Raw genomic sequence first — 15,698 nt, 5'->3', positions numbered from 1 at the left:
TTCTCACGGCTTAGGTGTTGTAAGTTTTCAGAAGCAGGAGGTTTAAAGTTATACTCTCTGGCAATTTCTGAAGTACCAATATATCGGCTGGTAGGTAGGTAAACTGTATAATGTCCAAGTGTGTTGTATATATTTGTATTATGTGTGTTGTGTGTTGTACATATTTATATTACATGTATTATGAGTATGTGTGTGTTGTGGGAGGAGTCCTATGCTTCTTTCTCCCTTCTCCTATTCCCCAGGGTGTTCTGAAATAGAAACTAGCAAACTGTAGGTAAATAATAAAAAGGGCCCTAGCTGGTTTGGCTCAGTGGATAGAACGTTGGCCTGCGGACTAAAGGGTCCTAGGTTCAATTCCGGTCAAGGACATGTACCTCTGTTGCAGGCTCCCTGCATGCTTCCGGCCCTGGTGGGGGGCATATGGAAAGCAACCAATTGGTGTGTCTCTCTCACATCAGTGTTTCTCTCGGTCTCTCCCTCTCCCTTCCACTCTCTCTAAAAATCAATGGAAAAGATATCCTCGGGTGAGAATTAAAAAATAAACAAATTAAATAATAAAAAGGAAGATTGAATCATCTTGGGTTGTACTGTTCTTATACCTTCACAGAGTTTCTCAGGATTCCGAAAGTACCTCCACCCATCTGTGGTTCACAGAACAGTAAGCATGTCCTGCTGCCCACTCCTAGGTGATCTCAGGCTGTCTCTTTATGTCTTCAACCTGCTGTCCCCAGGGAAACACCCAGCACGCTCCCTGGACCCTCTCCCTATGCCCCATCTGTTTGGGATGCTCTCTTCTGTATCCCCCCCCCCCCCCCGCCACACACACACACACACACACACACACAGTTTTCAAAACAGCTCAAGCTGCACACCTTCTGTGAAGCCTTTCCTGGCTGCCCAATGCTCTTTGGGTCCCCACTTAATGTACCCCATACAGGCAGCAGTCACAGTGCCTGTGGCACTTGGGTGCACTTGTTTTCTATCTCCCAAAAGCCAGGAAATTAACCTTATTTATCTTTGTACCCACAGTCCTAGTATATGGTCTAGCACTGAGAAGATACTGCACAAACATGTTTTGATTAAATGTGTGTTATGTTACGTATTTGGCTACTTGATTTTACTTCAATCCAATGAAGACTTCTGAGTACCTGCTCTATGCCAGGTACTGTGCAGTGAAATAGGATACATTCCCTGATCCGTGAAGGACAGAAACGGTGATACCCCCGGTGATCACTGTTGTGATAGAGGGATATGCCGGGGATTGTGGGAGCGCAGAGGGGGCACCTAATTCAGTTGGGGTCAGAGAATACGATGCCCGAGTTGAGGCATGAAGATAAGTAGGAGCAGCCAAGGGAGGAAGAGAAGCAAGACATTCTAAGCAAGGAGAATAACACTGGCAAAGGCAAGGAATAGCACTTTGTGTTCAGGGAACCATCCATCATGGGAACACATGTCTAGAGTAGTGTTTCCCAAAGAGAGAAACCCATGACACTGGAAGTGTGCAAGGTGATTTTATGTATATATTTTGGTGTGTATTAGAAAAAATATGTAATCAGCATGTCAAGCCCTTAGAGTTAAACAAGACTAAGTTTTTAAAAGGTGAATTAGTGGAATATGATGAACAACGTAAACTGATGAACAAAAATAGATCCAGAGGCAGAGAAACATCAATCAGAACGTCAAACCTCAGGGAAGGTAGGGGACAGTGGGGGTAAGGAGGAGAGATCAACCAAAGGACTTATATGTGTGCATATAAGCCTAATCAATGGACACAGACAGCAGGAGGGTGGGGGCATGAATGGGAGGTGGGGCCTAAAGGGGGAATAAGGACACATATGTAATACCTTAATCAATAAAGAAATTTTTTAAAAAGGTGAATTAGTTTTATATTAGGAAAAAATATATACAGCATGCCAAGCCCTTATGACTAAGACTTTTTAAAAGTAAGCTGGTTAAGTATTAGGTGGGCCAGGCACTATTCTAGATGTTTTAAGATATTACTCATCTAATTCAATTCTCCTAAAATCCTCTGAGACATGTACTTTTCTTATCTCCATTTTTTTTTTTTTTTTTAACAGACGAGAAACCTGAGGCACAAAGAAGTTGAGTAACTTGCTTAAGGTCACAGAGTTAGTAACAGGTAGAGTCAGAATTTGAGCGCAAGCAGCAGTCTGGCCCCAGGGTCTAACCACTTAACCACACTGGAGGGCAAACATGGTAATAAGGAGTGATACATATTGAGCCAAGCATTATCCGAAGTACTTTACATTATTTCATTTAATTCTCAACATAACCCTTCAAGGTAGGTACTACAGGACATGTCCAATACTCTGATAAATGACGTTCATAGATTAAGTAATTTGCTCAAGCTTACATAGTTAGGAAGTAGTGGAGTCAGTATAAACTTAAGTAGAAACACAGATGGAAGTGAGATTCTTAGTAAAGGGTTTAGGGAGGCACTTGAAGAGGGCTTTAATGAAGTGGTCAGATTTGGGCAGGCCACGGTAACCAATTTCTGTCCTACTCAACTTCCTGAGCATTCCTCTATTGCTTAGCCAGAACTTGATTACTTAGGTGTCTATATCTCTTGCTAGACCTCGAGAGCAGCCGAAGCTATGTCTAATTTATTTCATTATTCCCAAGCACCCAGACTAGGGTAGATTTTCATTTATTCATACATTTATTCAGTTAAAAATATTTTTTGAGCATGTACTCTGAACCAGGCAAGTTCTGTTTTGGCTCTTGGGATATAACAGTAAAGGAAACAGCTATAATCTTTATTGTCCTGGAACTAACGAGGACATAAATTTTAAACAAATAATTATACAAAAATATATAATTCAAATGGTATAAATGAATGAATTACCTGGTACTTGAATTATATCTTAATAAAGCTATTAAAATTGTGATAAGTTCTGCATAAGTTAGAACTCTTGTTATGACAAGTGATAAAACCCCAGATCAAACTAGCTTTAAATAAAAATTTTTAAAAATACATATATTTAGCTCATGTACCTGTGAAGTCCACTAGACCTTGGACTTAATTGCACTCTCTAGTTCACAGCTTTACTTATCTTTCCAGCATTCTTCCTGTAGCCAAACTCTGCATGGGGAGTAAGGTGGATGATGGCAACTCCAGATTCATATTGTCCCAACTCCTGCAAAAAGAGCTTCTCTCTCCCAGCTACCATATATTAGTCTCAGGGAAGAATATGATTGGTCCCCTGTGGATCACATGGTTATTTCAATAGCTGGGGGAGGCAAGTATTATAACATATGGTCCCACTACAACTGTTTAAAATAGGGGTTCCTTAAAGAAAGGTATGGTGTGCAGATAAAAGTAACATAAGTTACCAGTCTATGAAGAAAGTGAAAAAGAAAGACCTAATTTTAAAAAATATTCTTTTATTGACTTCAGAGAGGAAGGAAGAGGGAGAGACAGAAATATTAATGATGAGAGAGAGAAAATCATTGATTGACTGCCTCCTACACGACCCACACTGGGGATTGAGCCTGCAACCTGGGAATGTGCCTTTGATCAGAATCGAACCTGGAACCTTTCAGTTCACAGGCTGACACCATTCATTGAGCCAAACCAGCTAGGGCAAGAGAGACCTAATTCTAATAGACTGGAGAGTCAAGATCTTCTGAGAAAGTAACACGTTGGGAACTAAGGGATGAGAAAAAGTTAGCCATGTCACAGGGCCTAAACAATCAAGGGAAGAATCTTGTGAGATGGGAGTGGAGAAAGTAGGCAGAGACCAGATCACAGGGTCTTGTGGGCCATGGTAAGAATTTTGCAAGGAAGTGGTCATATCTGGGAACAGTGAGGGAAGATGCCCAGCCTTCCTTATCACCACCCTAGTCCTTTCCCTCTGCTATGCCGTCCATTAAGTATGTTTCAGTGGCCGGCTTGTCAGTGCTGAGTTCCATTCTGTGCTCTATGGGAGCCCTCTTCCGGCTTTTTTTCTTTTCTTTTTTTCCCTTGAGCTTTTCTCAGCTCATTCAGCCACGACTACTGATATGGCCAGCAACTAGTTAGCATGCATTGAAGCTGTGAGTGAGTAGCAGCAGGTCTTCCATGAAGTTCCTGGGACATGAGTGAGGCTGTTAAGACCCCGGGGAAAGTGGATCTTGGGGAGGGTGGAGGAGGTTCAGGGCCTTCTGTTTCAGGAAGCAGGGCATTTTAAGGCCTCTGCCTCCCTGTGCCCTTCAGAAGGGGCTCCTTGTCCCTTCCCTGCATCTGATGGGGAATGGGTCTGGCCAGAGCCCAGGGAGGCTAGTGAAAAAGGTAAATGTACTTCTGCCTACAGGAGAAGAAGAGACTGATTTAAAATGTGGTTTCAAAACACACACCTGCACTCACTCCAGCAAAGTATAGTGGGGAAAGCATCGGACTAGAAGTGAGGAGATTGAATGTTTTATCCTTTCTCTGCCACTGGTTTACTATATGACCTTAAGCTTTTTGTTTCAGTTTGCCCCTCTGAAAGATAGGGGATATGGATTAGTTGACTGGGAAGGTCTGTTTGACTGTATTCCTCTTTGATCCCGAAACCGCAATTCACACAGTTCTCCAATCAGACTCCACAGACGCTTGCATGCTGCTTTGCCTATTTTAGGTGCTTGCTGAATGTTTTCGGGTTGGTGTGAATCACTGAAACCTTGCATCGCTAAGCCTAGTTCCAGAGGAAAAAAAAGACTTAGTTGGCATTGATAATAGTAACTAACTTTGGTGAAGTTCGCAATGTGCTTTCACAACAATTCTCTCATGAGCCTCTCTCTCCCTCGTAGCCTGGAAGGTGGCATTATCATCAGCTCCATTGTACTGATGAAGAAGCTGAGTCCAGACCACTTGTGTTTTCTTGCACGCAAAGATCTATGCACGCTCTTGTGTCTTTATCTTTTCTCTTAAAAATTATGTAACCTTACAATTTGTGTTTTTTAAGTGCCCTTTTTGGGAGAATGGTTCTTAAAAATTTATTCATATTGCTTTGATTACCCTTATGTTATTTATTTATGACAATAAATGCTGTGGAATTGTTTTTATTTTTAAAGATTTTTAATTGATTTTTAGAGAGAGAGGAAGGGAGAGGGAAAGAGGAAAACATCTATGTGAGAGCAAAACATTGATTGGCTGCTTCCTACACACCCCCTTCCGGATTAAGCCTGCAAACTAGGCATGTGCCCTGACCAGAAATTGAACTGGAGACTTCTTGGTGCATGGGATGGCACCTAACCAAATCATTCCGGCCAGGGCTGTGGAATTGTTTTGTTTTTCTTTTTCAAATTATTTTTTTAATTTTTCTTTATTGTTGAAAGTATTACACATGTCCCATTCTTCCCCCCCCACCCATAAACCCCCTTCACTTCACCCCTTGTGTGGAATTGTTTTTATTAAAAAAAAACAAACAAAAAAACAGATTATGTAACTTTTCTGAGCCATGCAGATAGTAGAGGGCAGACCCAGTACTACTCAAGCTCAGTCTTTGGACTTAAAATCCTAAGGCTCCCATTTTATCATCCAGTGGTATTTTCCTAAAAGCCTGCCATAGTTTCTTTTCAATTTCCATCCTCATTCACAATGTTAGTGAGATTTCTTTAGATTATATTTCGGTAATATATAACCCAAGTCAGAAGCTTAGATAATACAGTACAGTTGTTTGTTTGTTTGTTTCTACCGATAGTCAGCTGCAGCTCTGTTCCAACTTCTTACTCTGGGATCCAATCTGGGATGGCTGAACCACACAAAGGCTCTTCTTAAAGCTTTTGGTGAGACTTGGAATGGCCACATCCAGTGGCCAAAACAAGTCACACAGTTAAATCTGATATTTAAGTGAGGCGATATGTACCTCCCATAAGGAGGCACTGCAAGCCACTTGGTAATCTGTAGGGATGTGTCTACAGGGAGGACAGTGAATAATCTACTACTATTATTGAACACATGATGGTCCCTGGGGACAAGAGGTGAATGAATTCTCTGCCCTCAAAATCCTCATTGATCAGGGAAGTAAAAGAGGAAAGAGATCATTTCAATAACCTTTGGGTAGATGTCCTTGGCCTGTTTGCTATCATTCTTTATCCTTCACCTGTTCTGTCTCTTTCCTGCAATCGTCTTTAGGGTGTTGATCTTTGCAAGCTTTGTTTCCCAGGCCTCTGAGGTGATTGGAGATGAGGAAAGTGAGAAACCTGCATCCCACCCATTGACCATCCCCTGCCCCTTGAGACACACACACACACACACACACACACACACACACACACACACACAGTTAGGTCCTCCAGTAGAAGCTATTCCTCTTTTTCCTGACTCCTGCTTCCATGGTTCTAGCTTCCTTTGGCCCTAGTAATAGTTTTTGTTTTAATTTATGTCTTGACTAGAGGCCTGGTGCACAAAATTCATGCACTGGGGTGGGGGGGGGGGTCCCTCAGCCCGGTCTGCACCCTCTTGCAGTCTGGGAGCCCTTGGGGGATGTCCTACTGGCAGCCCAAGTTGTCAGTTGGACATCCTTAGCACTGCCACGAAGGCAGGAGAAGCCCCTGCCACCACTGCTGAACTCACCAGCCATGAGCCCGGCTTCTGGCTGAGTGGTGCTCCCCCTGTGGGAGCACACTGACCATCAGGGGGCAGCTCCTGCATTGATCGTCTGCCCCCTACATTGAGTGTCAGTGCATGTCATAGCGACTGGTTTTTCCACTGTTCAATCAGTTTGCATATTAACCTTTTATTATATAGGATTTAAGAGAGAGAGGAAGAGGGAGAGGGAGGGAGAGTGAGAAACATTGAATTGCTGTTCCACTTATTCATGCACTCATTGGTTGACTCTTATATTTTCCCTAACCAGGTATAAACCCGAAACCTTGGTCCATCAGGACAATGCTCCAACCAACTGAGCTACCCTGCCAGAGCTAGTTTTGTTGTATTTCTCTTTCCCTGTCGATAATCTCTAGGTTTCCTTACTATTCTAGTTGGCCTTTTAGTTTTTCTATCACCTATATAATCAATTCCCTATGGGTTAAATATTAAAAATAGTTTCCATTTTCTTGTTGGGATCTAACTGGAACAACTGGGAAAGGTGCCATGGTATTAGAGGGGAGATGTACTTCATGTTCTGAGTAGTGGGGGTTCGGTGGGAAGAGAAAGCAAAGGCTCTCTAGAATCAGTGATTTCACTGGTGTGTAATAAAGATAATTAGGAGTAGGAGCTAGAGCAGTGGTTCCCAAACTTTCTAATGCCACGACCCTTTAATACAGTTGAGAACCGCTAGCAGGGTTGCCTAAGACCATCGGAAAACACAGATATTTACATTACGATTCATAACAGTAGCAAAATTACAGTTATGAAGTAGCAACGAAAATAATTTTATAGTTGGGGGGTCACCACAACATAAGGAACTGTATTAAAGGGTCAAGGCATTAGAAAGGTTGAAAACCACTGAGGTAGAGAGTAGTAGCCTGAGCAGAGGCCCCAAATAAGAAAGTGTTAATGTTTTTGGAACATGGTATGAACCAGGAAGATAAGGCTGGAGAATTAGAAAGAGACAAACCATGCAAGGTAATGGGTGTTTAGCCAATAGGCTGGCTATTGTATTAATTAAGCCTCTCTCAGTTCTGGTGACACAAAGTCAAGTCAAAATAGCTCAAGTTATACGGACGGGGCATAGTTGAAATGAAATGGAAGAAAAAGGTCGCTGAAATGATATGTTCAAGACATTAAGAGGCCAGGGTGTTGGATGGGTTATCCACATGAAACCAAAAGTTCCTGAGAATGAGAACAACCCTGCATGGAAAAGAAGACATTGAATCCCTTGCCAAAATCATCAGGGATCAGAGCGGTAAGTTGAAGATTGACACATAATGGAGATAAAGAGGTATCAGAAAAGGATGGAGAAGGGATTTGAACATATAAGTGAAGGATAAAGGTTCTGGGGAAGCGTCAGGACGGAGGGATGAGTTTAGTAGGTTGCAAGTTTCTGAATAGAATTCTGAAGTCAAATTCAGAAGCAGGAAGTGTGGACATGGTCTGTGGGTCTGTGACAGCTGCCTTTGGACTGGAAGGGAAAACAATCATTTTGGGGTGAAGGGAATCATAGTCAATTAAGAATTGGGACCTATTAAAGACAGCAGAAATCCCATTGTTTTGAAGCCAATTAGAGGGAGGAAAGGACTGGAGTTTAGTCTGATTAATCAGTTGTCATCTTCATGACCTCGCTAGATTCTCAGCTCCTGAGAATCCTTACTAATGAACCTGAGGAAAAGGTTACCAACTGGGCTTACGAATGAAGAACCTTCCAGGAGACTGACAGTAATTAGATGGGGGTGCATCTGGACTTGTTTTGCTAGCAAAAGAGCTGGCTAGGCCCATGAGCTGGTTACTGGAATCAGAGTTCTCATACCGCCGGTACCTTTGAGATGATGGTGGAGACAAGTCTTGGCATGACATACAAGGTCTCCATGTTTGACCACCTACCACCTCATCTCTCACCACTTGGAGCTTTCTGCTCTAATGATAACAGACTACTATGGTCATTCCAGCATAAACCAAGGCTGTTTTTTGCCCCATTGTCTGTGCTCATACCTTTTCCCCTGTGTGCTGTACATGCATGTGCTCACACAGACACTCACAATCATGTGTCTTTATTTAGCTGATACCTTGTTAGGAATCAGCTTCTCCAAGAAGCCTTCCCTGGCCCCCAGGCTCCTTTAAATAACTTTGTGCCCTGACAATTGCCTGGCTTCTCACCATTCCAGCTTTTATCACTGTAATATTGTCACTATGTCTCTCCCACACTAAGGAGCTCCTTAAGGGTAGGAACTGTTTCTGATTCACCTCAGTGTCCCCATTGCCCAGCACAGGATCTGCCATGCTCATTGAGCTGAGTTCATATGACCCCCATACTGTCCACATCTCCTCATGCACATCCTCCATGCTCATTCCCACCTCCTTCATTCATCTGATCATTCTACCAGTATTTAGTAAGCACCTACTCCAACTGGTGCAGATGTGCAGATGAATGACATGGTCCCTGATTGAGAGCTCCTTGTCAAATGGACTTCTCCATGCAGGGTGACATGTGCTATGGCAGAGGAAGCACAAGGAGAATGAAGAGGCCTGTCTAAGCTGGGTCCTAAAAAGGAGAAGTTAGTTGGGTGAAGAGTTTTGCTCAGTACTGGCCTTAAAGGCTCCTATTCCCACTAACTTTTGGAGGCTTCCACCCCCTTTCCTTCCCTCCACTTTCTCCCTCCACTCCATTCCGGCACAGCCTCTGGTTTTCTCTACCTGGGTTAGAAATGTTCTAGTGTGTTCTATCACTGTTCCAATAGAGAGCAAGACAAGAGGATATAAGGAGGGATAGAGCCCTGGCTAATGCCCCATCTCTAAACCTTGGTTTCCCTATCTGTAAATTACAAGTGATAACCCTTGTCTCACCTTAGCCCTCTCACAAGGTTGTTCTAAATTGTATTTGTGGCCCTGGCTGGTGTGGCTCAGTTGGTTGAGCATTGTCCTGTGAACTGAAGGGTTGCTGGTTCAATTCCTGATCAGGTGCATGCCCCAGTTTTGGGTGTGTGAAGGAGGCATCTGATCAATGTTTCTCTCTCACATAGATGTTTCTGTCTCTTTCTCCCTCTCCCTTCTCTCTCTCTCTAAAAAAAAAATCAATAAAAACACATTTTTAAAAATTTGTATTTGTGAACTGGTAAGGACTATGCACATGTGAGGGACTGACATACTTTTGTGCGTTTAATTTTCATTACTGCCTTGTGAGGTATGTGATATTTACCCCATTCCACAGATGAAAAGACAGGCTTAGAGAGATTAGGCAACTTGCCTATGGTCACCCAATTGGTAGCTGACTGAGATATGTTCAAATCCAGGCTGTCTAACTCCTGGGCCTCTTCCCACTGCCCACCTGCTCAGTGTAGCATATCCTCCCCCCTCAGTGCCACTTCCTCAGAAGACATCTGTGCTCATGGCCTTGACCTGTGTCCTCATATTCATCTACACTGATGGGTTAAGCCTATTTACTTCTTTATCTATTTACTCCTTTCCTAGGCAGGCAACACCCCCAACACTTCCCCTGCCACTGTTGCTTGTAATAAACCAGTCAACAGGCAGAGTCTATTTTTCCACAGTCCAGATACTCACTAAGGAAAAGCCACATGCTGGAGGGTCTCTGAAGCTGACTAGGTTTCTGTGGCCTGAGGATAATGAGCCAGCAGCTGCCTCCTTCTTCATCACAGGCTGAAATTAGCCTGCACTTCTGCAGCTTGTTGGGAAATGGGCCTCAGGAGAAGCTGTCAGCTGAGGTGGGCTGGCAGGGGTTGTGAGCGTCTTCAAGCTGGAATGGCTGGGGGAAGAGCCTTGTTTGTACCTGGGGCTTCAGCCTCTTTGTAGACAACGGGATAACAGGGAGAGGAGGGAAGAGGAAAGGGCCCATCCTCCTTTGTGGGAGATGGAAAAGAGGGAGAGGAGAGACGCAGATGAAAGAAGAGCAGAAAAAAGCTGTCATTATAGCAGGCAACTTTTGTACAGCAATTTATCCATCACCTCATTCAGTCCTCCCGACCTCTCTCAGCTGGAAGACATTGTTATTATTTCTATTTGACATATGGGGAGTCTGAGACTCAGAGAGGTTAAGTAATTCAAAAAGATGAAGTGACTTGCCCAGATTCAGACACGGTGGTAGTCAGATAAAAGGAAAGAAGGCCAAAGATACTTGTAAAGGAAGAAAAAGATATGATCGGGGGGGAAAAGGTAAGTGAAAGGGAGAAATAGGAAGAAATAGGAGGCTGGGCTGTGTATGGACTTGGGAGCTAGCCAAACCCAGATCTAGACCCAATTTCCACTAATACAGCCATGTGACCTTGTATGAGTTATATAATCTCTTGGAGCCTTTGTTTTCTCATTTATAAATTGGAGAAGATGCCCTGACCGGTTTGGCTCAGTGGATTAGAGCATCGGGGCCTGCAGATTGAAAAGTCCCAGGTTCGATTCCTATCAAGGGCATGTACCTTGGTTGCAGGAACATCCCCAGTAAGGGGTGTGCAGGAGCAGCTGATTGATGTTTCTCTCATCAATGTTTCTAATGCTCTATCCCTCTCCCTTTCTCTCTGTAAAAAATCAGTAAAATATATTTTAAAAAATTGGAGAAGATTCTATTTACCCAACAGGCTGCTGTGAAGATTAAGTAAGAGGATATTTGTAAAACTCCTAGCATAGAGTCTGGCATATTAGAGACCCCCAAGAAAAGAGTGCAAGGAACATAAAGAAGAGCTAAAATGAAGAAGGAAAAAAAAGGGAAGAAAGAAGCTTTTGAGGAGAAATAAAGATGGACTCCAAAGGAAGGGAAAGGGGTAGACAGATAAAAGAGGAAGGAGTAGGCTAGGGCACGGAAGTGATGGAGAAAGTGGCTTAGACTCAAGGGTTGCCACCAACCTGGCCCAGATTCCTCAGCTGAAAAGCAGCCACTTTGTCTGAATCAGGAGGACCTTTCTTGTGTCTCCTAAGACAACCAAGTCCCGTTCATTGTCACAGAAAGTGTCATTAAAGATCTCAAGGCACAGAACAGTCAGGAATGTCCCATGCTTTAGGTGCAGTTTTCTGAGGGCCTTTTTTTTTTTTTAATATATTTTATTGATTTTGTACAGAGAGGAAGGGAGAGAGATAGAGAGTTAGAAACATCAATGAGAGAGAGTCATTAATCAGCCGCCTCTTGCACACCCCCTACTGGGGATATTCCCGCACGCAACCAAGGTACATGCCCTTGACCGGAATCGAACCCGGGACCTTTCAGTTCCCAAGCCGATGCTCTATCCATTGAGCCAAACCGGTTTCGGCTCTGAGGGCCTTGTGTGTGTGTGTGTGTGTGTGTGTGTGTGTGTGTGTGTGTGTGTGTGTGTTGGAGTGGGGGGAGGCTTATGGGGGAGGGAGAGATACAGGGCAATCAATTCCAGGGGAATTCAAGAAGAACGGACCCCATTGAGTGGTGTTAAAGGCAAATAGAGTTCTGCTTATTCAATGTGGATCTTGGGGTGCTCCCAGAGCTTAGACTAGTGCTGGCCAGACTAGGGGGAGAGGGAGGCAGGGGGAAGAGGAGGGAGAGCCCTGGTCAGAAAGGCCAAAGCCTGCTTCTCATACTGGTGCCTTATCTTGGGCAAGTACTTATCTTGGGCAAGTCTGTTTATTTCTCTAAGCCACAGTGTCTACATTAGTGAAATGGAGAGGGTCTGCCTGGACCCTCTTTCCCCCAGATATGACATCAAGATCAAATGAGATAATGGATGTGATAAATGCTTTGGAAACTGGAGAGTACTATGCACACATATTGAAATAGCCACTCTGTTAGAAAATATACCCAGTGACTCTCCTCTATGTCAGGCACAGGGCTATATATTGATACTTCACATTCATTATTTTGTTTAGTCCCTTGAACTGATTCTATGAGGTAGGTAAACTTATCCCTATTTATAAATGGGGGCACTGATTCATGAAGAGAAGAGGTGACTTTCTGGGAGTTACCCAGCTGGTCAATGGTAGAGCCAGGCTCTAAGCCAGTGCAGGTAATCCCTGCTCTGTGCTGTCTCCTTGAAGCAGAATTCTGTCTTTGGGATTAGGCCTCCTTGCTTCTCCCCTGAGCACTGGCCATATTAATCCCGAGTGGTCTGACCAGGGGGCATGAAAGGTAAAGGAAAATCCTTATCTGTATCTCTCTCCTCTGCAGGGTTTGACTTCTTTGAAGCCAGCGCCAAGGAGAATATCAGTGTGAGACAGGCCTTCGAGCGCCTGGTGGATGCCATTTGCGACAAGATGTCTGATTCACTGGACACGGACCCCTCCGTGCTGGGTGCCTCCAAGAACACCCGTCTCTCGGACACCCCGCCGCTGCTGCAGCAGAACTGCTCGTGCTAGGCAAGGCCCCACCCTCCCGACCTCCCCTCATTGTGGCCCCACACCCACTCTGCTTCCCCTGTTACACTCTGCCCACCCCAGCCCCGCGCCAGCTGCACTGCTGCTGTCCTTTGCCTGCCTTGGAGGTGGAAGCATGCCCGAGGGGTTCTGTGCAGATGGCCCCACTCACAGACACTCAGCGCTAGACTAACAGCCAGGTTGCAATGCGGGCGGAGATTTACAAAAGAAGACTCCATTTTACAAAGGGGATTCACTACAAGGACTTAGGAAGCAAATCTCTTTCCTGCCTTTAGAATAAGATTTCCTCCATTTACCAAAACTTACACACACACACACACACACACACACACACTTTCCAGGGCCTGGCTAACTGTGTAAAGTGAGGCGCACCTGCACAGCTAATCCTATTAAAGAAAACCTCCCCATACACGACATGCTTGTTTCATACCAGGCCCCTCTGTAGAGCTCCCTCACACCACAAAGTCAAGCTTAGCTCTCCAAGCCCTAAGTCTGTTACCACGGATGCTCACAGGGCCCGGGCAGTTGCTGTGGTGACAGGCCAGCGCTAATCTCCAGAGAGCTCCATAATGATGCTGAAGGAGCAAAGGCTGAGTCAGAAACACACTTTAAAGAAAAAGCTTATTCCCTTGAGAAAAAAAAAAGTCAAACGCTCCTGCTATATGAAACAGCAAGCCAGGGAGCTCAGGAAAGAAAAAAGGAGGAACTCGGGCAAGATACAGAAGCAGGTCATGAATTTCTGATGTTGCTGCTTTCCAGCTGGTTCAAAACTGTGGGAACTCTATGGAATTGGTCCTTGGTTCTTAAGCTCCCAGAATATGAAAAATTTAGAGTGCGGAGGACCCCAAATTTGACCTAGTCTGACTAGTTAATTCCCATCCGTATCTGTGACAAGGAGCCGTCAGGCCTCACAACCAGATCTCTTCCCCTAAAGCACACATTCCTGGTAGGGACCGGAGCTCATTGTTCACACCATCTTTGGGCAGCTCTCATAATCAGAAGGTTTTCCTTGTGTTAAGCTGAAATCTGACTCTTAGAAATTCCTCTTCCTTTTCTCACTCAGTTTGTAGTAGCTCTGCTGTCAGAGACCTCACAGAGTCTGACCCCTCGGCCCCACGACACCCTGAGGTGACTTGAGAACAGAAGTCATGATCCCTCATGAAAGGGACCTGCCCTTTCTCTACGTCAAATAGTTCTACTTCCTTCTGCCGGTGTCCATAGGATCTTCTCCCCATCCTGCCCTTTCTTCCAGCCCATCTTTCAGTGACTCCTGGGTGGTCCCAACTGAGAAATGTGGTTCAAAGCAGAGTAAATCTAAGGGGGGGGGGGGCGACCCTGAGACAAATCAAGAAAAGTAAAACCTCATATATTCTCCCCGGAGTGAAACCTTAGTGTTTACCAAAAATTGGATGTGAAACCACTCCGGGAGGAAGCTGCTAAATTAAATACCTGAAGAAAAAAAACACGCCAAACCCTCTGACAACTAGAAACAAACTGAATGGGTTAATTCATGATACTAGCTTGTTTGTAGAGATTGCACTTGTTTGGTTTTTAGCTGAAACAATGACATGGAACTAAGTGATGATTTCTGTTTTCTCCCAACCCTGGTCTGAGCTGGGTTTTCCCCTGCTCTAACATGCCGGCTTAAAAATAGATGAGGGGTGTGTGTGTGTGGGGGGGGGGGGGGGGCAGGGTCTCTTCCAAGTTTTCTCTCCATTTCAGATGCAGCTCATTGTCCTAGGAAAGTGCATTAACTAGCAACAGGTCCAAGGACTGCATTCCAGTATAAGGACCTTTCAGAGTTGGCCCCATGGAGATGCTGATTTTTCTGACCCAGTGCAGAGGACAGAACTTTGGTCTTGAAATCAGGAGACCTGGATTCTGCCCTTAAATCAAGTGTGACACCAGACCAGATACTCCTCTTCTCTGAGTCTTGATTTCCCACTTAGAAAGTGAGGGGGATTATTTGGATAATCTTTACATAGCTTCTGGCACTTATAACTCTGTGACTCTTTTTCACCTTCATCATTTCAGTTGATTTGCAAAATAAACCCGAGGAATGAGGATTATCACCTCAGTGTCATTGTAGCTAACCCTGATGTCATTGTTCCAAGCACTTTAGATGTATTAACTCATTTATCTTCCCAACATTTTTGTAGGGAGGAACTATAACTAACCTCATTTAAACATGAGGAAATTAAGGTATAAAGAGATTATCTAGCTTTCCTAAAGTCATGAAATGAATAAATGATAATAAAAAAAAAATGGGTTCAAACCCAGGTGGTAGGTTCCAAGGTTTGTGCTCTTCGCCCCATTCTGTGTTCCATTTCTTATAAACTATGATCCAAAGACATTAAGAGACTTGGCCAAAATCACACAGCTAGTAAATGTTAGATCTACATGAGGATTCAATTCCAAGGCCATCAGATTTCATGCCTACTAGAGAAAAGATATGTCTCTAATCTGTTAACAAACTGCTCACTGATTTAGACTAATCTGAGGTGATGAATGTCTAACACTCTGGAAAGCAGACTCAGTCTCTGAAGCAACCAGATCCCCTATGCCTGAGCAAAAGATGCCTACTGCTTCTCTGGCTCAAGCACCAGCTTTCCCTGCACCTGCCTCTGTCAGGCAATTCTTTATTTTTATTTTGTATTGATTTTACAGAGAGAAAGGGAGGGAGGGAGGGAGGGAGGGAGGGAGAGAGAGAGGGAGAGAGAAAGAGAGAGAGAGAGAGAGAGAGAGAGAGAGAGAGAGAGAGAGAGAGAGAGAG

The 15,698-nt window shown here is 44.2% G+C and overlaps 1 protein-coding gene across 2 annotated transcripts in view; it reads left to right on the top strand.

Moving 5' to 3' along the window:
- The window catches only part of RAB3B (RAB3B, member RAS oncogene family), a 77,364-nt gene that overhangs the window by 60,632 nt on the left and 1,034 nt on the right, over positions 1–15,698 (top strand). The window contains exon 5 of one of the 2 annotated variants that reach the window (XM_045584597.1): positions 12,720–12,907. In XM_045584597.1, coding sequence (XP_045440553.1) covers positions 12,720–12,907 — 188 coding nt within the window. Of the gene's footprint in view, positions 1–12,719; positions 14,504–15,698 lie in introns of those variants that run through there. The other variant, XM_036447285.2, reaches the window with a different exon arrangement.

Source organism: Pipistrellus kuhlii, unplaced genomic scaffold (genome assembly GCF_014108245.1).
Source record: "Pipistrellus kuhlii isolate mPipKuh1 unplaced genomic scaffold, mPipKuh1.p scaffold_m20_p_2, whole genome shotgun sequence".
Classification (NCBI taxonomy): Eukaryota; Metazoa; Chordata; class Mammalia; order Chiroptera; family Vespertilionidae; genus Pipistrellus; species Pipistrellus kuhlii.
This window is presented reverse-complemented; position numbering and strand designations above follow the sequence as displayed.